Consider the following 21771-nt stretch of genomic DNA (forward strand, 5'->3'; position numbering starts at 1 on the left):
ATAATTTAGAGGCATAATCAAACAAAAGATTAAAAACTGGATTTATCATAGTTTTCCTTTAAATAGCACTAATTTTTTAATGATAAAGATAACAGTATTTTACTGCATTTAAATCTGTGGTGAGAAGATTTATCTGCACAAGTAGTGTAGAAAGTGTCCAGCACATCTGCTAATTAATTGCAAGAAAAAGATTATTTGTTCAGGACTGCTGGCAATGAAGGCAGATGTGCTAAAGGAATTTCCACGTAAACACACATTTAGTAAGAGCCTTATCAATATTTCAATACTTTATTGCATTTAGTATCTCTTCATATGTTTACAGGACCAAGATATTTTTATTTTGAAGCACACTTCCCCTCAGTAGCAGCATCTGTGTGTATGTGCATACATGTGCATTTGTCCCAACCAGGGAAAACCTTCTAAACCTTCTCCTCCCAATTCCAAACAGGAACTGCATCTTCAATCTCTTTGTTTTCACATATATAGTTATCATAACAATGCTAACAAAACTTTGAAAAATGTCTTCCGTCCCCTCTTGTCATAAAGAGATTGAAAGCTGACCAGGCTTCAAAACTCATCCTAAACAGGGGAGATTTTTGATGGTCTGGTAAAGATTTTTGCTGCAGGACTGATGGATGAGAGAATGACCACCATAAGCTGGATCCTAAAACACCGATGGTTGTATTTAATGAGACCAAATTAATTTGCCTCTTCCCTTCTAAAGATACTGCTCAAGGTGCAGCTTGATCAACTGCAGGACTAAGAGAAAAATTAAAATAATTGCAATTCCTCCTTCAGATTTTTATAGGCATTCTTCCTGTATGTTCTGTTATTCAGTTACTCTGTAATTAGTATCAGTTATGATGTACATCCCCCACACCAGCTTCATTAAATCATACATTCAATTCATCGAGTATTCCACTGTTCCCAAAGAACTACAAAATAGCTCTTCTTTAGTACATAAAGAGGAATTATCACCTCATGGGACAAGCCAAACACCAACTGATTGAATCATAAAGTAAGTCTTTACAACTAACTTGGATATTAAATACATTCTAACACAGATATCTTGCTAAAATACTTTTCCCTCTTCCTTTATAAAAAAATAATTTATTTTTTCATGCCTAAATCTCTCCTCCAGTTTAACCTTCAAATGACCCAAGAAAAACAGACTGTGAACGTGCTCTAGCAAAACACTAGTAACCTTTTTGTCTTCTGATTGAAGAGTCAACCCCACGTGCTGAGGCCATCTGAGGGATTCTGTGTAACAGTGCAGTGGGTGCAGCATCATCAGCTGTGCAAAGGAATTGTGCAAAGTTTCCTTCTTGGAAATGCTGCCTCTTGGGTTCTTAAGAGTGCTTTGACCCTTTCCCGTTATTTTTCATAGGCAGAACTGAACCAATTTTCTTTTTTTTTTTCTTTTACTTCTTAACAGCCACTTTCTCTAGGTCTGACAACTGGGAGCACTGTGCCTGATCAGATAATGAATGGTTACGTGTGATGGTCCGTGTTTCCAAACTGCTCCATTGTTCCCAGTGTCGGGTGAAGCCCTGATGCCCATCGAGACAAGAAAACAACAGGAGAGGAAGGAAGGATTTCCTGCCTGGCAAGAGCAGGCCTGTTTAAATCAGAGATGGAGTTAACCATCCATTCAAACATATGCACCTGAAACACTGACACAGATTGCCTGGATCTGCCTTGCACAGGATTACCAAATCCCAGTGAACTGTGTTTAATGAAACAGGGGGACATGATTCCATAGTGCTGGCAACATGCCAGGCAGAGGAATGATCACAGATTGTCCTTTGTTTGTTTGTCCCTCCGGAAAAGCATTCATTGTGTTGCCATCCTCTGCCCTTTGAATGTGCTGAGTCGCTTGAGAGACTCTGGGGGAAAATTTACAGCCTGGCCATCATGTAGATTATGGTTGCTTGGCTGATTAAAGAAGGGTATGTATTTTATTAATAATTGTGTTTATCCTCAGCTTTAGGGTTTGTACCTCCAGCAGGAGTGGGTTTCCCCTTTGAGTTCACACCCGGTGACATCAGTGATGCTTAGGCACTTGACAACAGGGTAGATGTGAAGATCTGCTGCAAAATCTGAGGGATCTCTTTGGTATCCATGGCAATGAAAGACCGACCTGCTGGCAGTGTCCTCTGCAGCCTAAGAAGCAGAATGAGGGACAAAACACAATTAACACCTCAAATTATCTTCCCTACCATAAGACAGGATGCCTCACATTGCTGTCACCATGCAATTAAAGGTTTGGGAAAGCAACAAAGGGAGAAACACTGAGAGCAGGCAGGGCACAGAGTTCCTTTCAGCAACACAAACAAGCGTGTTTCCAGAGATTTCTATCCACATCCTCTTTCTCACATGCCAGAACTCTGCTTTGATCAAGGTCCTGGTGATCCCCTGAGGTGTCACCACAAATGATTGCTGAGGACAGCTACAGGTTTACACTGGAAATGAAGATATCCTAAACTGACAACTGTGAACCCAAAGCCCTTTCAATTCTACAAGTCCAATGATTCCAACTGTGCTCTTTGTATTTCTTCTTTGACATCGCTGCAGATTACACAGAAATGTATTCTGCCAATAGTAACCTGACATTTTTATTCACAGCCTAACCCACCCTCAAAAGTCAAACTACATGCATGTTACAAATCCCAGTTCCTTCATGTCCAGTTAGCAGGCTTGGGATTTATTTTTTCTATGCTTTTTATAGGAGATTTTGCTCTACACTATTCCTCCAAGTGAGTAAACTCTCACTTTTAAAATTAGTTTTAAAAATACTGCAGTAAAATGCAGTAAAAATACTGCAGTAAAGTTAGTTTTAAAAATAATGCAGTAAAAATACTGCAACAGAGAATTCCCTTCTCCTTCCCCCACAGCAGTTACAGGAAGGCTTTGTCTAATTCTGCACTTCTATATACATAGAAATGCATTTCAGTGACAGCACTGTGTGCATTTTCCATACCAGTGAACTAGGCCATTATAAGATCTCTTACACAGCAGGACATGGTCAAAGATTATTTATTTTCTTTTAAAAATTCCTATCAAAAGTAAAGGGACTTTCTGTAATTATAATCTTTCAGAATTGGTTCTGTTTTGATGATCAACACTCTCTGATGTACAGACCTGCAGCCACAACTCATGATGTCTGTGCAGTCCTATCTTTCAACACTTTACTGCTTAAAATTATCTACTGAGGGCCAGCTCCCTTTCAGATTTCCCTCATTCTCCTCTAGTTGAAGACTCAAACAGAAAAGACACTGTTGATATTTGTGGCTATGCCAGCTTTTTGCTGTAGGTAGTGGTCCTCACTGGATATGGAACCTGAAAGAACACCAGGGACAGAATTTGTTTTTTTCCCCTTGTGCCCAAACATTTTAAAGTGAAATTATGTAGTAGAACTAAACCCAAGCATTCTGTCTCAGAAACTCCAAAGAATTTATGTCTCTAACACAAGGGGTGTATCTGAATCAAACCTTCGGCTGTTTGGAAGACAAATTAAGTCCAGCATCTTTTGTTTTAATCTCTTTTCTTAGGCCTACACACACTGGAACCATATATTGGGCAATACCAAAGGCACTATTATGATTACATGGTGACACTACATAAGGGTATAGTGCACATCCAGCAGCAGGAGGATGGCATCAGCTGCTCCCTTTGGATGCACAGGATGCTCTGAACTTGCTGGCTATAAGGATGTCTGCAGATCCACAAGCCAGTCTCCTCCCTGACACAACTCAGGAGTTACAGCTTCTTGCCAGTACGTTAATAATGAAAATAGTAAAAAAAGATGCATGAAAACTTGGATGTGACCTGTCAATGTGCACTTGCAGCCCAGAAAGCCAGTTGTACCCTGGCTTTCTTTCATCAAAAGCAGCACAGCCAGGAGGGTGAGTGAAGTGATTCTGCCCCTCTACTCCACTCTGGTGAGACCCCACCTGGAGTGCTGTGTACAGCCCTGTGGTCCTCAGCACAGGAAAGACATGGACCTGTTGGAGTGGGTCCAGAGGAGGGCCACAAAAATGGTCAGCAGGATGAAGCACCTCTGTTATGAAGATAGGCTGAGAGAGTTGGGGTTGTTCAGCCTGGAAAGTCCAGGGAGACCTTATTGAGGCCTTTCAATAAATAAAGGGGGCTCATAAGGACATAGGGACAGTTTTTACTGGGGCCTGTAATGACAGGATAAGATGTAGCAGTTTTAAACTGGAAGTGGGTAGATTTAGACTAGAGATACGGAACAAATTTTTACAATGAGAGTGATGATGCACTGGCACAGGTCATCCAGAGAAGTTGTGAAAGACATCCCTGCTCATAGCTTGAGGGTTGGAATAGATGATATTTAAAGGTCCCTTCCAACCCAAATCATTCTATGATTTTATGATACTATGACCAAAACCTTGGAGCGCAACAACAGCATCGGCAACTCACTGCAATAAAAGCATAATTTACATTTATGCTGAATGAAAGCAAACAGTACTAGGCATAAACCAAACACTTACCTATCTGCCTGGTCTCCCAAGGATCCTATAAATATGGCAAAAGCATTGACTTGAGTGTTGGTGGTCAAGACCTGTGCAAACTTCGATGGCGGAATTCCGTAACGCTCCAGATTTGCGTCACTTAAGACGATAACAAAATACTCGTCAGCCTCCTCCTTGGCGATTTCCCGAATGGCATGCTCTGTCCCTTCCAAGGTATGGTCTCCACTCATGCAGAACTGAGCGTGGGCATGCATGGTCTGTGTGCACAGCATAACCACGTGGAAACACGTAAGATGATTTTAGGAACAAGCATTCATTTCAGCTAGCACAGGAGGGAGTAAATATTAAGTACTGCTGTGTTAGGGGATCCATCAGAAATGTAAACAGTGCTCCAGACAGAAAAGAAGATGCAGCTTTTTGTACATAATATGTCATATTTTAAGATAGGCAGCACTTTTCAAAAACACAGTTGGTCAAACAATCAAAACCCACACAGGGACTTAATTAGACTGGGCCTTAGGGAAGGTAAAGTACTTTGGTCAGCTGCAGTTTGGGTAGATACATTCCTATGTATTTTAAGAAGAAAACAAGTTACTAATGCTGTGAACAGCTCCTGCATGTTCATAATTTGCACTGGACTTCCAAATCCTAGTAGTGTCTTGGTTATTATCAAATATCTGATTCCTGACAGTGGCAGTCACATTTAAAAATGATAAAACATTTTGTTTGAGCTGTTACCAAATAAATACACCATATGCATCAATGAAGCTGTTATCTATGTAGAAGACCAGGAATTTTAGAAGTTACTAAATCAGGTTCTTCTAATCAAAGGAGCTATTTTAAAAATAGTTTTTGAAGGAAGCTCAGATACATGCTTCTAGCCTATCAAGCTGCCTATCAGGTAAATCCTACCATTTTTCTTCATCCTACTATAGAAAGTTTGGTGAATATACTCGCTTTGCCATTGTGATTTAACATGTTTCCAATTTAGTACTGACACATTTTCCCAATGCTGCTGTGATGCATTACTTCTTGAAGGTACCACGATAAATCACTGACCTGGGACCCCTCTACATTTTTGAATGAGTTACTTGTGCACTAATAATATCACATGATTTAGGCAGAGCTATCTATATCACTGTATAATCTTTGGAACTTCCCCTATCCTTTGACAGGAAGTCAAAATGACACATTTAGGGCATAGAAGTCCAGAATAAGGCGTACCCAGCTTCTATTATTTTGGCCCAATTTGTTTTCTGCCATGTTTCTGTAAGGTCCTGTTTAAATTTAAGGAAATATACAGATTTTTGCTTTCTTGTCTTTATTTTACTATCCTCATGTTTTGTATTCTGTGACCTGCCTACAATTTTATCTTTGCAGTCATAAAACCCTTATTTACCAGCATCACTTTTACCTTAAGAATCTCTAATCTTTGCTTATTATTCTTGGGAACTTTGTCACTCCCAACCAAGGCGATGTTGAAGCCATCTCCTGAATGTCCAACAATGTCATACTACAAGAAAGAAACATCATCAGTCACCTGTTAGTCACAAATGGCTCTTGGCTCACAATGACATAAGACAGATCAAAGGCAATTGGCAATTTTCAACAGAAGACCCCAAGTACTGTTCCCTGTTTCTGTTTATGAGCTGTTTAAGGGAACTACTTGCAATTTATCACTGACACAAAAACATAGGAAAGAATTCCTAAATAATGAAATTAAGGAACAGTTCCTTATTTTCGTGATCTGTTTTTCACATCATCCCACCAAATGTAGAGTGGTGATGTGTAAGATCAAGACCTTGCCCACTCACATTGTCCATATATTTCTTTTAAAGCAGCAATTTTCACCCTCTTGAGTCTGACAAACAAGAAGCACATTGTTTGAGAGTAGTTCCTATGTTTGATGAATCTTTTTGGTGACCTCATTCTGCTCTGAAAAAAAACCAAGTCTTACAAATCCCCGTTCTTGAAAATCAGCACTCATTTTTGTGCATAACAGATCAAAGCCATTGCTGAAAGTATGTAGAGAAGTGAATTCCAAGAGCCCCTGTATATTTTCAAAGGAGATGGTGTGCACATCATTCTCCTGTGAGATGCTGCAAAACTGACATGTAGAACCACAATAGTTCAAATATCCTGGTGAACAAATAACGCAATATTGTGAAGGCCTCTGTTTCATGTGAGAGCTTCATTGTTGTTACATGAAAACCAAGACAAGCTGAGTTATGGCAGGGTCCTGACCTGCCCTTTGTGTTATGGATGTGGCAGTCACCCCAGGGAGAATTCATGAGCAGGACAAAAATGGATTTAAGAGCTGTGTACACCAAGCAAGAGAGCACAGTGTACAGAATCTGGGCCCAGAGAGACTGAGCTGGCAATTCCTCAGCATGAACATGCCTGTATTTCCCCTTGCCTAGCTGGCACAGACCTGCCTTTACTTCACAGGCAGCCCTGATGCAGTATTTTACCTTTCTGTTTTCTTTTTTTTAAGTACTGTTACAAGTTCCTGCTGGGTTCACCATCCCTAATTCCCACATAATTATTTGGTGAAAGGCAGGTCTATTCCTCATAGTTTTTCTGTCTTTTCTTTCCTATTGAAAGACACTTTATTTGGTGTAAGTCAGGTCCTAGAGAGAGAAGAAATGGCAGTCTTTATAGACAAAGGCCTTTTTGTTTCCACATCACTAATTTACTTAAAAATGAATCAAAAGAAAGCTACAGCAGCTGGAACAACACTTTTAAAAGTGACACTTCACTCTGTTAGAGAGCAAACATGCCACATACTGTAGATTATTTCACCCAAGGTCAGACCATTTTATGACAGCCCCAAGGAAACAAAACTTCCTTTCCCTAGGAAATCTTTTTATAATCTAGTCCCCACACAATCCCATTTCTTTCTGCTCTGTTGGCTTTTCCCATTTTTGGTCTCCTCAGCTCTTACGTGCTCAGTATTAGCTACCAAGCCTCATGTAAAGCTTTATGTCTGCCATATGCTTTCTCTTCAAAACCTATTTCTTATCACCAATAATGCTTCAGACTCTCTCTTGATGGATATGAAGACATGGCAAATGAAAATACACAAATTTTGAGAATAATGCTGAGGTTACATTCAGCATACTTCCTAAATAAAACAGGAATATATCCTGTTCAATAAAATCTGAACCACACACAGGGAATATGTGCATGAGTATTGTTTTAAAAATTAGAGACTGTTCAAATCAGAGGAACTAAATAAAGCAGAGGTTTAATGGAGCAGAAAATATACAGTGCTCGTGGTTCTTATGCAATGTCAGAAATGCCCACACATCTTCAGGATAAGCTCTTAATTACAAAACCCTGCACATCCTCTGCTGAGCAGTTTTGCATTCGGTATCACTTTTAAATCAACAACCTAACTATGTAAAGCAAAATGCTGCCTTCTCCTGTGTAAAAAGGCTGATCCCTTTGTAGAAGGCTCCTTCCTGGCTTCCTGGATGTCTCCCACTGGCTGTCCTTGTGTCAGCTCTGCCATACTGAGTTCATGGGAATAGGCCAAACTTGCTTGGGAATATCATTGTGGTTCTTGACATACACCAGTAACAGATCAAGCTTTCATTTCAAACAGTCTCAGTTTAAACTCAGTGTGACAGTCTGTGTAAGGGGAATTGCTGGATCTCCTGATGAAACACTAGATGCTGACCCTACAGCAGGGCCCCCTCCACATTCTTGCACAAGGCGGGAACAGACAACCTGGTTACAGGCAAGGCGAGGCTGAAATGATCTGAGCAAACTATTGCAGGCACGGAAAGGCATCCACCTGGGAACATCATGTCCTGTCTGCTCCCTGCTCAGATAGCTGCTTATTATTCTTTGTGTGTGCCCATGCATGCACCCGATACGATACGTGTGCTTATCTTTAGCAGATGTTATCAGTTTCCTTGTTTCTTTGCTGACAGCTTACTATGCTATTTGTGATTTAAAAACGTTTGGTGAGGCAGTAGGGAAGAAGTGGCTATTTGATTCATCCTGACTGCTGCTTTCTGGGTCAAGTAGGGCCTCCAGAACAACAGAGTGAGATCCTGCTGCGCTGGGGAAAAGAGGAGCTGTGGTCAACAGCCCTCGTGCGCTGGTCCTTATGGTTCTATGATCTCTCTGGAAGCCAAGTCAAGGACCAGGAGCAGCCAAAATCTAAGGAGTGTGAGTTTGGTTTTGGGAAGCTCAGCTCCCCAAACTGTGAGGCTGGATGAGTTCATAGCAAGGGAATGTAGCTGCACTGACTTGGATTGACTTAAATCAACATAAGATTGCAGGCTGGGAGGGACACTCTCCCTGGGTGGGGGAGGCTCACACTAAAGTTCTAGACATGACAGAGGAGACATGTCTGCCCAGGAGAATGTATTGAATCTGTCACAATTTAGGAAAACAGAGTTTGGGAGAGGAGCAAAACTGGAGCAAAGAAGCTCACTCTGAAATGGCAAAGAATAAAAATCTTTCCTGCAGGAAATTATTACCTCCTTCTGATCTGTGTTCTAGTAAATTAACCCTTAGATTTCATATTACCTTGGTGCATTCATTGTACAGAAAAGGTGCAGACAGCTCCCCAGTCCTGGTCAACTGGGAGCCCCAACACATGCAGGCACATGCAGACTTTGTCAAAACCAGTTTCCTTCCTTTGCAGTAGCTAAAGACGAGCACAGAAGAAGGGCCTTTGAAAAGCAGGGATCCAATCTGATGCTTTTTCCCCATAAACTCCCTAAGGAGGTTTTATGTGGATAGAGTTACAAGTGAGAGAAAAGCTGTGATACAATCTTATTTGAAACTGACTTTGTTTTTCTTTTACAAAATTGGAAGCAAAGGCTCTCAGGACAAATCCAGCAGCAAAATACATTTGCCATAGTGCAGCTTAATTGAAATAATATATTATTGTGGTACACCAAAGCTTGTTCTCAATAGCCTCAGGTACACTGAGACAAGGACTGCTCTATTCAGGGTACACAATATGTAAACATGTATCTCAAAATATCATCATTTTGTTGGTTTCTTTCCATAGGAAAAGGTTAAAACAATCTCTGTTCCACTGCCACATTTTGCACTGAATGGATGGTTCATGCTGCCTAAAATGGGTAAAATGGAAGACTTTGTCTTCTGCAGCTGCCATGCCAAAAGGTTTCATTTCTGAAGGCATTAAAAAAGCTGAAAGAAGATGTGTGCTGAATGTAAAAGGCAGTGTGAATTAGACTCTGCTGGAGGGCTAGATCTTTATAAATTCATCTCTTCTTTGGACAACACTGAACATTCTATTTTTCTGAATTTATTTTAAATCTTTTGTTTATTATTTAAAATAAACTATTCTGCCAGACATGTGGACCATTTCTTTTTTTCCTGAATTAGCAAAGCTGCCTCCACAGTAAATTTTACAAACACAGAATGCTGGAAGAGGCATATAAAATCTTCAATATCCCTTTAGTGTAGCTATAAATAACAATTCAGGCTTTTCCTACCCATTACATAATATGCTATTTATTGAGTCACAATATTTTTAAGGCTTCATAAAATTGCTGTTGGATAATTTACTGGACATGCCTCCTCAATGTGCCATTATGTGTGCAAATCACAGTAACCGGGGATGACAAAACACACAGTTTGTGACAGACATAGTACTACCTCAGATAAAAAAGAGAACAAACTAACAAACTGCCCTCCTGTGCATTGTCAAACAACAGGCACCTAAAATGGGATGTTCAGAAGATGGGCCTCCTGTTTTTCCTTTGACAAGGAATGATTCACTACCTGCACTTATGGGAAATGGAAGTAGGGAGAATGTTCCACATGAGCGTAAAAAGCTGAAAAATACCTGCTGCACTTGTCTGACTTTATAAATGGTAACTTCGTTACCTGCTTGGTGCAGTCACATATCCAATACTCAGGCCTTCTGTATAAGAAGGCAAGAAGAAACTATTTTCTGCCTTCACTCAGTGCTGTTAAGATCATCAGACAATCAACATCATCCCTGATACCAAGGGGTACCACCCATGGGGAAAGCTCAGCCGGGTAGGATAAAACAGCAAGGAAAAGCCCATCTGATTAATTAAAAACTGTATGTAGCAAAGAAGAAAACCAAGCACCATCAGAAAAGTCATCCTGAGCAAAAGCCAGGAATTGCTTTCCAAAGTTTCCACTGCAGTGAGATAGCTGAAGAGAACTTTACCATGTAAATTCCCATTGCTTAACAAGCTAGATGATCCCCTTGGTTCAACACATTTTGCAAGATACCCCTCAAATTTGCAGCATATGTTGTTGTGAGCTGTGCAGATGGGGCTACAGAGGAACAGATAACAGCAGGCATATCTGAAGGCCGAAAAAGTCTATTTTTATAAAACCAGGGAAGAAGAGAATATGGAAAAAAGAAAACAGTGATAAACTGCAGATTTTTAATTGAAACACACTATAGAGTTGTGTGTTCTTTTTTTTCAAATGGTTCCTCTCTTAGATATGAGAAAGATATGCTAAGTTTGCAGACATACCAAAACTTCAGCTTTGTCCTGACAAAAATCAGCAGCATCATGCAAAGTGTCAAGGGTTGTACAGAATGGAGTCAGTGGTATTTAAAAAAAGTCATTGCCTCTCCTGCTCTCTGAAGCCTGACCCATAGATTTTAAAATTACAGGGAGAGAGAGTTTGTAATGATCTTAGCTAATCCTCCACAGTGTGCTGGCTGCATGTCTACTCCTACATATCATTCATTTAGCATGCATTTGAGGGTTCTGGGTTCTCAGCTTTAGAGCTGCACTGGAAATAAGAACAAATGGTTATCTGCCATTGTGCTACATCCTTCTCCAGTGTTATCACTTTCTAAGCCATTTTCCTTAGCTGTATGAATGTAACACAACTTGTTGTTCAAATAAAAGCAGAATGAACAATTGTCCCCGGTCATCATTTCTGTTTTAGTCAAGAATTTATCAGCTTTTTGATTTTTATCTCTTCCACACGGAGCAGTTCTTACTAAGTGACTTGCTTAGTTATTTAGTCATTCCTTGTACCTTGTATGGGGACACTTCCATACCTTTTGCAATCTTTGTTACCCTCTTTTCTTTTTCATCTCTACAAAAACTTTTGTGAGATGGGGGAGCAAAATTGCACACATTACTCCTAATGTGAATGCACTATGGATGTTTATAGCAACACTCTCATGCATTCTCCTTTCTTCTCTCTTCTTTTGTTAATAGTTTAGAATATTCTATTAGCTTTTTTGACAGCTGGTGGGAACGGAGTGTTCAAAGAACCACACAACATAATTGCAAGACATCTTTGTTGGGCACCAGTCTATAGCTGAGAGCGAGGACTAACAAAAAGCTGAGACTTTCTCACTGCGTATTTAAGACCAAAATTATTTTCTTCCACCTGCAGTACTTTACATTGAAAATCACTAAACATCACCTACCATTTTATTTCTTAATCACCTTTTATGGCTAGGTCCTTATCCAACTTCTTCTAGCTGGATTCCCCTTGTTACTTTCTCAAATAACTTCACATAATTAGCAATTTTTGTCATCTCATCCCCTTTAACAGATCACTCATGTATAGACAGAACTACAAAACAGCATAGACTTTGGCACAGATCCCACCACAGCTCCACCACTGACCCACTAAAAAATGACCAATTAGGCTGTTTCTTATATTTTTGACAGTATTTTGTATATCGAAAGGAATTCTCTTATCCCCAAATGCCTCTGCCAAGGGACTTTGTCAATTGCTTTTGGCTAAGGAGACTCTACCAACCAACAAACCAACTTTGCTTGTCACACACATAGATACCTCACTTCCCTTTACAAAACCATGTTCACTACACCAAAGCAGTATATATTTATCATTGTGCCCACTACTTTTCTGTGTGGATGATCTTGTATTTTGCCATACTCATATCTGTGTTGCTCAGATATGCCTGATTCACCAAGCTACACAAATTATGCTGCATAATTGAACTATCACTGAAAATATCTGTCCTTAACTTTTCTATTATCAGTTAGCAGGAGATACACGGACAGCAGAACCAACAAAGCCCTGATTTCCAATTATTTTTTAAATTACATTTGAGTTCCCACATGTTTTCTCTGGGCTAAGGTAGAAGTTTATGGTTACAGCATTTTCCTCCAACAGGATTACACATCATTACTCTCTACCTGGAGTATTTTCATTATGTTTTCAGGAATGTAGTGACTTTGGGATCAAAATCATAGTTTCAAATTTATTTGAAATTCTGCAACATGCTCTGTTTGAGAAAGTTTAAGGGCAAGAAAGCATTACTGCCAAAGAAGATGGTAGCACATGCCTTGTTTTCCTAGGAAAAAACATAATGCCTTTCTCCTTTTATAGACTATTCTCTTGAAAAGTAGAAGTGTGCATGATTGGAGTTTAGAAGACATTCTAAAAGCACATGCCTGATTTTGTACGTGCGATTCTGTGGAAGAACAGAAACGTGTAGAATCATGTTGTTGGAGGAACAAGGTGAAGCAGACCTGACTGAATTTATCTGGACTAAGTTTCTATTACCTTTGTTTAGGAGATTTTACGCTTTGTTCAGATGTATTTTAATTCTTATGTTTGAGATGATCTTCAGTAAAGGTAGTGGACATTTCTATTCTTCCATTAAACACAGGATATGTCCAGAATTAACTGGAGACTGCCATTCCTGTCTTCTTTATGGCTAAAGAAACATGGCCTAGACCTTATTTAGGCTTACTGAGACAAAACCAGCATTATATTTATTTACTTTTCATTTGCAGGCTACCATTAAATAACATTTGTAACCTAGTATGTGTCAGTACAAGAAATTATTTCTTGATTTCAGTTAACTAGAAGAGAGAAGGGACAAAGAAGTCTGGTCTTTTCCCATATTTACTTGTGTTTTGTAGGCTTAAGTGTTTCTTCTCAAAGAAACAGATAAAACCAGAAAAAAAAGCCCAGCAAATCTCACTAAATCAAAGTCTTAGACTGAATACTCCCCTGCTGAAATGTGCAATGTTTCTTACCCTCTCACTAGTATTATTTTTCAGGTTGCTCGAAAGAGATTAATGTCTTTATTTCTTGTGGGAATGAATAATATTCTTTGGCTAGACTGACGGCTGAAACACTTTTTCCAGTGCTGCACACAGGCTATGCAATACCCCAGAGCTCCCAGCCCAGCTGCAATTACCTTGAATTTGTGCTCATAATTCTCAAAAGCTTCCATGACCATGCAGACGGCCTCCATGGAGCGCTCCAGGCGCCCATCCACCCCGTTGAAGCGGTACATGCTGCCGGACACATCCACCACCAGGCGCAGGCGCTTGGGCTTCTGCTGGGGGCTGCCGGGCTGACAGGGAAACACAACAGAAATCAACCCACTAGAAATGGGAAAGCTAAACATCAGTAAAAATAAATATTCCAAAAAGAAACACAATGCACTTCGCAAATCAAGAAAATTTTATCCAGTAAACATTTTTTGTTTTTGCCGTTGTAGTTCTTTTTCATGAACAAAAAACCCAATTATTTTTCTATTTCAAACCAGTTATTTGACAGATAACTCAGCTCACTGTTTCCTCTCACCTTCAATGACTGGAAACAAAATACCTCAAAACATTCCACATATGCTTGTCAAGAAAAAACTTTTTCTGTTTCAGTTTTGATTCTTAACATTTTATTTCAGTAAAAAAACTCTCAAATTTGGCAGAAAGAGCTCTTTCTGCTCTTTTCTGCCATTTCATAATGGTAATGGTTTTCCTTGGCATGCAGTACTAACAGCAACTGTATATGACTGTAAAAACTTGTCTGCTGAGGTTAATAACATTCCAAAAATGTTTGAAATCTTGATCTGATTAACTACTAGTTCCATCTTCATTCTAATGTTGAAACCATTGGTTTTTTTCCTAAAAACAAATCCCATCTGTTCTAACAATTTTTGGCACAGTACATTCAGGGGAGGTGTTTTATTTAGCATGCAATGAGATTTGTCTGGATTCAAATAAGAGGCATTAAAGATGACCTGACAAAAGAAACCCAGTCACAATATAAACAAATAGCTAAAATATTCCTTTTACCTGTAAAGGATTTCTGTACTTTATTATTTTAATAGACTGTGGCATCCCTGCTCTCCCAGATAAAAGAAGAGAAGACCTATTAAATCCTCCATTTGTTTTGGTTTTTATGCACACACTTAAAGATGTCCCTTTTTTTCCTAATTGAATTATTTTTACAAAGCTTAAAACTGATACATTGAGTAAACACATTTTGAAAAAATGAGAACTGATGATTCAATCACTTTTAGCCCCACTAGTTTTGGCCAGGTTTAGTTGGTCTGATTCAAGGGGTTTCTCTGTTGCTGACTCATAGACTAACTGTAAAGCCTTCTAAGGAATAGCTGAATCAGGCCATAGGACAGTCAACTTTATCATATCTTAATGGCTTTTCCTCACACTTTTTTTTTCTACCATAATTTTTATTCTTGTAAACCCAAGTATCTGTGGAAGTTGAAATTATTTTCATACTATGGAATAAGGAAAATAAATTGGTAAAGTACTTTTCTTTTAAATTCAAAGGGGATCAGCATATTTGTTAACAAAAATTAAGTTAGTGAGAAAATATTTTCCTTTTTTCTATAAAAGCAAACAAATTTTTTTTTCTGCTAATTGTCTTCTGATCATTAAAATACGAAATAAAAAACTGTTGCACTGGATCAAAACTTAGCACTGCCTGGATTGGTGTTCTCTTTCTGAGGGTGACCAACAGGAATATTTATGCACGACTATAAGAAGAGGTAAAGTAAATTTTCCATCCAGTGGTTGCCTCTGTGCCAGGGACATCCCAAGCCAGAAATATTTTTCTGAGTTTCTCATCCATATAACCTGCTCAAAGTCTAAACAGAGGCCCTGTACAGCCACTATGAAATCAGCAAACTGGTTAAGCTCTTCTCCACCTTTCCCTGGCTCTTGTTGGATACTTACTTGTGGCTCAAGTTCTCCACGTCGTTTATATATGGCTTTTTCTCCTGTCAGCCCATCAATGATTTTAGCATCATCTAGCTCTCCAACAGCTTGGTGTCTCAGCCATTGTCTTTCTTTACCCTTGGCCTACAACAGAAAGGATGTGATGTGAGTGTGTGTCAGACAATGTATGACCTACTGCACATGACATACACATGAATTTCTTTGTAATGATGTGTTAGTTTTGGCGTAAGTCAAAGAAATCCAAACACATGTTCACAGCTGTCCTGGTCTTCTTTGAAAGAAAAATGAACACTGACAAATAACATGTTCCCTCTGCTGTAACTTGGTCTTTTTTCAGTAGTTTAATTTATGGGAGTATAACAGGGAACTGCAGAAATCTTAACCCTTCCTCTTGCAAATATGCTGAAAATGTGCATGGCAAGCCTGTTCAGATACACATACAACTGAATAGACACAAAACTGACCATTTGCTAGGTGTTTTCAATCCACACAGAACAAGAAAAAGTCATTGGGTGACTTAAAAAACTAAACAGTATCCATTTAATCCACTCTAGACAATGGTAAATGGTTGCTTTTAAAACAGTATTAACCGTATAAACTAATTACATATTCAAAAAAAACCGACTTTTAAAATCATGGTACTCGACAGTCCAATAAGCACTTTCATTATAGTTAAAAGGACATTTGTTATCTATAGCCTGACTTGATGAAAATACATTACAATCCATGAACTCATTCATGGAACTCCTGTACACAGAGCATGCAGTTAAGATTGAAGACTCAAGTGTTATAATATCTTAAGCAACATATTTAAGCATGTTTGCAAAGGATAGCGTCATCCTATACAAGGTAAAATAGGTTCATAATACATAAGATCCCCTAAAGACAGCAAAGTCTGTATATATGGGGTTTGTGGTTTATTTAATTTGTTTAAATCTTCATGTTAAAACTGCTCATCGTAGTAGTAAGCCCAATAAGGAAAGACAAATTTGAATTTGTACACATATAATGCTTTTGCCCTCTCAGCAAATTGCTGGTCAGCAACTGGAGGAAAACCCAACAGGACACAAACTGCCTTAAACACTGACTTTCAGGAATGAAAATGAATTCCTCTCTGATGAGCCGGAAGTCTTACATTACAGATCCTCAGTAAACTGCAGGCTTGGGATTTGAAATGATGGATCTTTATAGTTCTGTATAGTCAGGTAATGTCCTCTTAAGGTTCAGAGAATCTTTGATTTTGCTTTGGACTAAATGTATGAGGTTTTGTTTCAGTGTAGAGAAGGAGTTCTGGACTTCAGACTACTGCTCAAGATTAATGGACTACTTGCCCATGAAAATAAGTGGGCAGAAAGACTACAAAGCCACAGAAAAATGTTTTGATTACCAAAATCAAAAGCTGTACAGATGCTTCCTGATGGGAAAGAAAAACAATGTTTCCCAAAAAACACAGAAACCTCAGCCTTTTAGTAAATCACAGAAGGGAAAGTTGAAAAGATTTCTGAGGTTGTGAATTCAGCCAATTGTCTGCTCTGATACATTTCCATGGTGATGCAGTCAACTGAACTTTAAGCCAGATTGGCAGTGGGACATCCATGAGTTTGTTTGTACCACCAACTAGGAATTTCTACTATCATTAAATATGCCTGGGATGAAAGTTAAATCCCGTTTTCCACAGGATCACTGATCCCTTTGTTGCCTTCAGAGTTGCATAACATTCACCTGTGAATTCCCAGTGACCTCTACATGTCCCACCAAAAAAACTCTTTAGTTTAAAAGCATTTACAATTTTAAGAGAAAATCATAACTAATATATACAGATACACCTTGTTTTGATAATATATGTACACACCTTTATTTCTGTAAATGTCAGAGAAAATGTTGTGTATGTGAAGCTATCACATATAAATATGTAGCTCGTAATGGTACAGGATGTATTAAACACTGCCAGTTGTGGTCTGCATTTGTTTCTGGGAAAACATTACACAAATGTTCCCTTAGCTGCTGAAATCATGAAAACACTACTGACATGGCACATGGTTTTTCATATTTCCAGCTCTCCAAGCTATGGTTATTACAGGACTACTACTATTTTACTCTTGCTGCTATGACCAGACCATTCCTACATGGTCTAAACCAGACAGTGCCCAGCAGGCTCAGTAACTCAGGTTTGCCCAGTTTAATTGCAGGGGCCTAAATGATACTGAGAAGCTACAGGGACACTTGCCCCTAGTTCTCTCTGCAATAATCAATAATAAGAGAAGTACTTTCTGGAAAGTAAGTCACCTCACATTAAATAAGGTCTTTCTGAGCAACTGACTGACCACAACCTTTTGAATTTGGAGTTCAGACAGACAAGCTTCAGGGGAGAGAAGAAAGAGCCCATCAGTGACAGGATATCCTGGACTTCTGGCTTTGCTACTTCTACAGAAGATAAACAAAAACTCATTATGTTTTGATAACGTTGTTCAAAGAGCTGACAGAGATCAGCAAGTTATAAAAAGCAAAATGAACAATGAAATTACATTCTCAGACTATGTTTATGTATCACTTTCAAGGATCCACCTATTCCAAAAGTCTCTTTCTGCTGCTACTAACTTTTGGAGAGCCACAGACAACTGGACACAGCCTCTTGATTCTAGGGAAGTAAAATTTAATCAAATTAATTTCTTTTAAATAAACCCACAAAAAAACCCCAAACAAACAAACAAACAAAAAACTCCAACAACAACAACAACAAAAAACAACAAAAAGGCATATATTGAAGAGAAAATCCAGGTTAAATGAACATGGGCAACATATTTTGATTAAGTGAACACAGTTTGAAATAAAGCAAACTCAAACATTTTTAAAAAGCCAAACATGTTCTATACTGTGAAGGTAATTTGGGATTTTCTCGAAGTTAAAAGACATAGACATCTGAGTTGCAAATTTTACTGCAATGAACTTTGCCATTGGTTTCTCATTTGAGATATGAGGAATGACTGACTCGTAACAGAAAGAAAACTGTTCTAGTTGAGAATTCAGGGTGTACACAGGACTATACAGAAAATAATGGGAGACAGATGCACAGCTCTTCATGAGAGCTGGATGAATTACCATTTGTTTTTACAAAAAACAACTTTTTTGCCCTCTCAAAAACATCACATGAAATGTGTTTGTACTCAGCATCCTCATTAACAAAAGGCATTTTGCAACTAATTAACTCCTATTGTCATTTATCTCCATTTTCCTAATTCATCTTCTAATAAAATCATTCCAAAAATCTATATAAAAATTTATAAAGTTAAAACTTTTTCTTTCACTATTGCTCTTATTCTTTGCCTAGTTTTTTCAAATTCAGTAATTTGTTTTATTCATCATAAATTATATTTCCTAACTTTGTGGTTAGCTGTTACAGGTTTTGGCAGGAAGTTAGCAAAGTCTCATAAAATACTGCAGCTTATAAGACTTTGCCTTGATATCAAAATGACCTTTTTTAAAAAAGCAAGAGGATATGCCTCCTTATATTAAAATACGTTATGCCTCCTTATATTAAAATACGTTATTTTTGAAATTATGATTAACATGACCCCTGAATGTAAGAATTTCGGCTCCAAGGGACAGATAAGACAGACTTAAAAAAAACCTTCAAACTGAAGATTCACTTATTGATTTCATACCCAGAGTGTGCTTCCAATTGCATGTGTGCTAAAAACCCACCTAGATATAAATGTTGTACAAAACTGAGATTTACATCCAATTTTTTTTCAACAGAGACCTGTCTTTATAAGCCAAAAGTTTGTGTCCTGAAATGAAACACATATTAAGTGCCTGAATCACCTAATTATGCCGAACTTAAATGTTCATCACAGGAGGAGTTCTCTGAGTTGGTACATTCATGATAAAACTGGCTAATGGTTCTTTGTGTATACATGTGATTATAGTAATGCTGTTGTAGCTACAAAAGTTTAAAGGTAAAAATAAGATAAAGAAATATAACCTTTCTTACTTGCAATATGAGGGGACTGGATTTCTTTGTCCAGGAGGAGGCTGTTTATCATACAGAGTGATTTCTTTCTGTATTTCAGTTTTATTGCTTAAGGCACAGCATGGTGACTAACAAGCTAAGGTATGTATACACTAGTGGTTAGTAGCCCTCAACAGAAATATTTATAAACAAATATGTCTTATAAGGAGTAAATCACTCTTTTAATTTTCACTGAAGATTAGCAGATGCCTCCTAGAAACAATGCACTTACAATTTTATTTACCCTGTATATGAACAGTAGTATTAAAAAACCCAGAACAACCACCATGCCAGTTACCAGAAGAAAGGCAAACTGGTGGTTTTAGTGAGTTTCCACTTAGGAGATTTGGGCTATACCTATTTCTATTACCAAGAGTTAAAAAAACCTTAGAAAAATCCATATTTTCAGCTGCATATGTAGTAAAGCTCCTACTGGAATGGGTGCCTCTTTTAAAATCTATAGCATTTGCAGTTCACAGCTACAAAATACTCTTGGACTGGAGGTAAAGACAAAGACTGGGCTCTACACACCTTCACAAATTCTTTTCACAATGTGTAGTAGTATTTTCTGTCACAAAACTGTGCTTCCAAGTAAATAATCTCTGTAAGGTTAGGAATAATGTAACATGTAGAGATGAGCACTGGGATTCACACATAGGCTGCCTTTTAAAACAGTAATACGAAACTGTTTTTCCTAACTGATTATAACCTGACCTTGCTTTTAGCTTTCAAAGGCATGACTATCAGATGTTAACAGGATGTTAGCACGATAGTATTTGGGGCCTAATATCATGACCTCCCTGTGTTCCTTTATCAGAGAATCTAAGATTACCTGCAGATTGTCCAAGATGATGCGGAGTGACTGAACTTGACGTCGGACTGCTCCAGAGAACTTTTCATAAGTTGATGCATCATATTCACTCATCTGAATCTCTTTCAATCTAAAGGAAAGAGCAAGAAACTAAGAACAGTTTAGGAAACATGCATATCTTCCATCTACTAATGTAAACTAAATGTTTATTTACTTGGTAACAGGGAAATTTAGACTGCAACAAGCATACGGAAGAGAAGTGGCAGCTGTTCTTGTGAATTTTTGATATGCAGATGTTTATCAATGTCTACAGGGACTGTATCACGTTAAAACTTATTGAAGTTACTAATATATGACTCTCTCCTAATATGCTTTAAAGTTTGACAAGTAAATCAGAGGTTCTGAAAAATGTGATCAAATTTGAAAGGTTTTGTTGGCTCAGGTTTTGCTATCTGTACATAAAAGGATCACGAGTTCATTACTTCACTGTTGGAGTACTTTAAACATATCCTGATTCCTGCTTCAACACAAAGGTTAAGTAAAATAGTATAAAATCTGTCCTTGAAGACCTAAAAATAGAAACTATGTTTCAAATAATTATCTTTGTGCTTCATTAAATGAAGAAACCTTGAAACAAAGAAGTTTTAAATGAACATTAACAAAAACGTGCTCCCGCCCCCAAAAAATAAGTCACGCACTATCCTGTCCCAAGGCCTGTAACAGAGAGCACACATGCACCAGGAAAACAGACACATGCTTTATTTATAAGCAAAGATGTGTCCATTTCAAGTTCTCTACCACCTCTTGAACAGCACAGCTTAGCAGAGCAGGTGAAATTCACCATTGGAATGTAATTACAGAGGTCCAACAGTGAAGAATGAGCTAGGGGACAGGCAGATACGCTGGGAGTGCTCACTGTTCTGCTGTGACCCAAAATCACTCAGAGAGGCAGCAGTCGTGTACCTGCCCACCCCACCCCCAGCACGTGGCTGGGTTCAGTCCCTTTATAAGCAAAGATGTGTCCAAGTTCTCTACCACCTCTTGAACAGCACAGCTTAGCAGAGCAGGTGAAATTCACCAGTGGAATGTAATTACAGAGGTCCAACAGTGAAGAATGAGCTAGGGGACAGGCAGATACGCTGGGAGTGCTCACTGTTCTGCTGTGACCCAAAATCACTCAGAGAGGCAGCAGTCGTGTACCTGCCCACCCCACCCCCAGCACGTGGCTGGGTTCAGTCCTGAGCTAAAACATATTGGCCTGTCTGTGCCCAGCCCATTTCAGACAAGCACTTCATAACAGCACAATCTCACTCACAGTGTTTACAAAAATACAGTGTTTTTCACTAAACTATAAATGGATAGTAAATTATGTATAGGCTAATTTTATTTCTAATTGCAAGTTTTTATAACACTATTACAAGTTAATTGCCTGGATCATACAGTATACCAGAGAAGTGCTCTTTAGACTGACCCTTTGAAGATAATATTAAA

The 21771-nt window shown here is 38.5% G+C and overlaps 1 protein-coding gene across 1 annotated transcript in view; it reads right to left on the reverse strand.

Moving 5' to 3' along the window:
- Positions 1–274: 274 nt before the first annotated feature.
- The window catches only part of VWA8 (von Willebrand factor A domain containing 8), a 183338-nt gene continuing 161841 nt past the window's right edge, over positions 275–21771 (reverse strand). Inside the window, exons 40-45 of the mRNA XM_041407213.1 lie at positions 20302–20410; positions 15458–15583; positions 13672–13830; positions 5911–6009; positions 4515–4753; positions 275–2163 (exon numbers count right to left, since the gene is read on the reverse strand). Of these exons, the coding sequence (XP_041263147.1) occupies positions 2055–2163; positions 4515–4753; positions 5911–6009; positions 13672–13830; positions 15458–15583; positions 20302–20410 (841 nt within the window). The 3' untranslated portion in view covers positions 275–2054. The remainder of the gene's footprint in view (positions 2164–4514; positions 4754–5910; positions 6010–13671; positions 13831–15457; positions 15584–20301; positions 20411–21771) is intronic.

Source organism: Onychostruthus taczanowskii, unplaced genomic scaffold (genome assembly GCF_017590055.1).
Source record: "Onychostruthus taczanowskii isolate IOZ18803 unplaced genomic scaffold, ASM1759005v1 scaffold26, whole genome shotgun sequence".
Taxonomy (NCBI): domain Eukaryota; kingdom Metazoa; phylum Chordata; class Aves; order Passeriformes; family Passeridae; genus Onychostruthus; species Onychostruthus taczanowskii.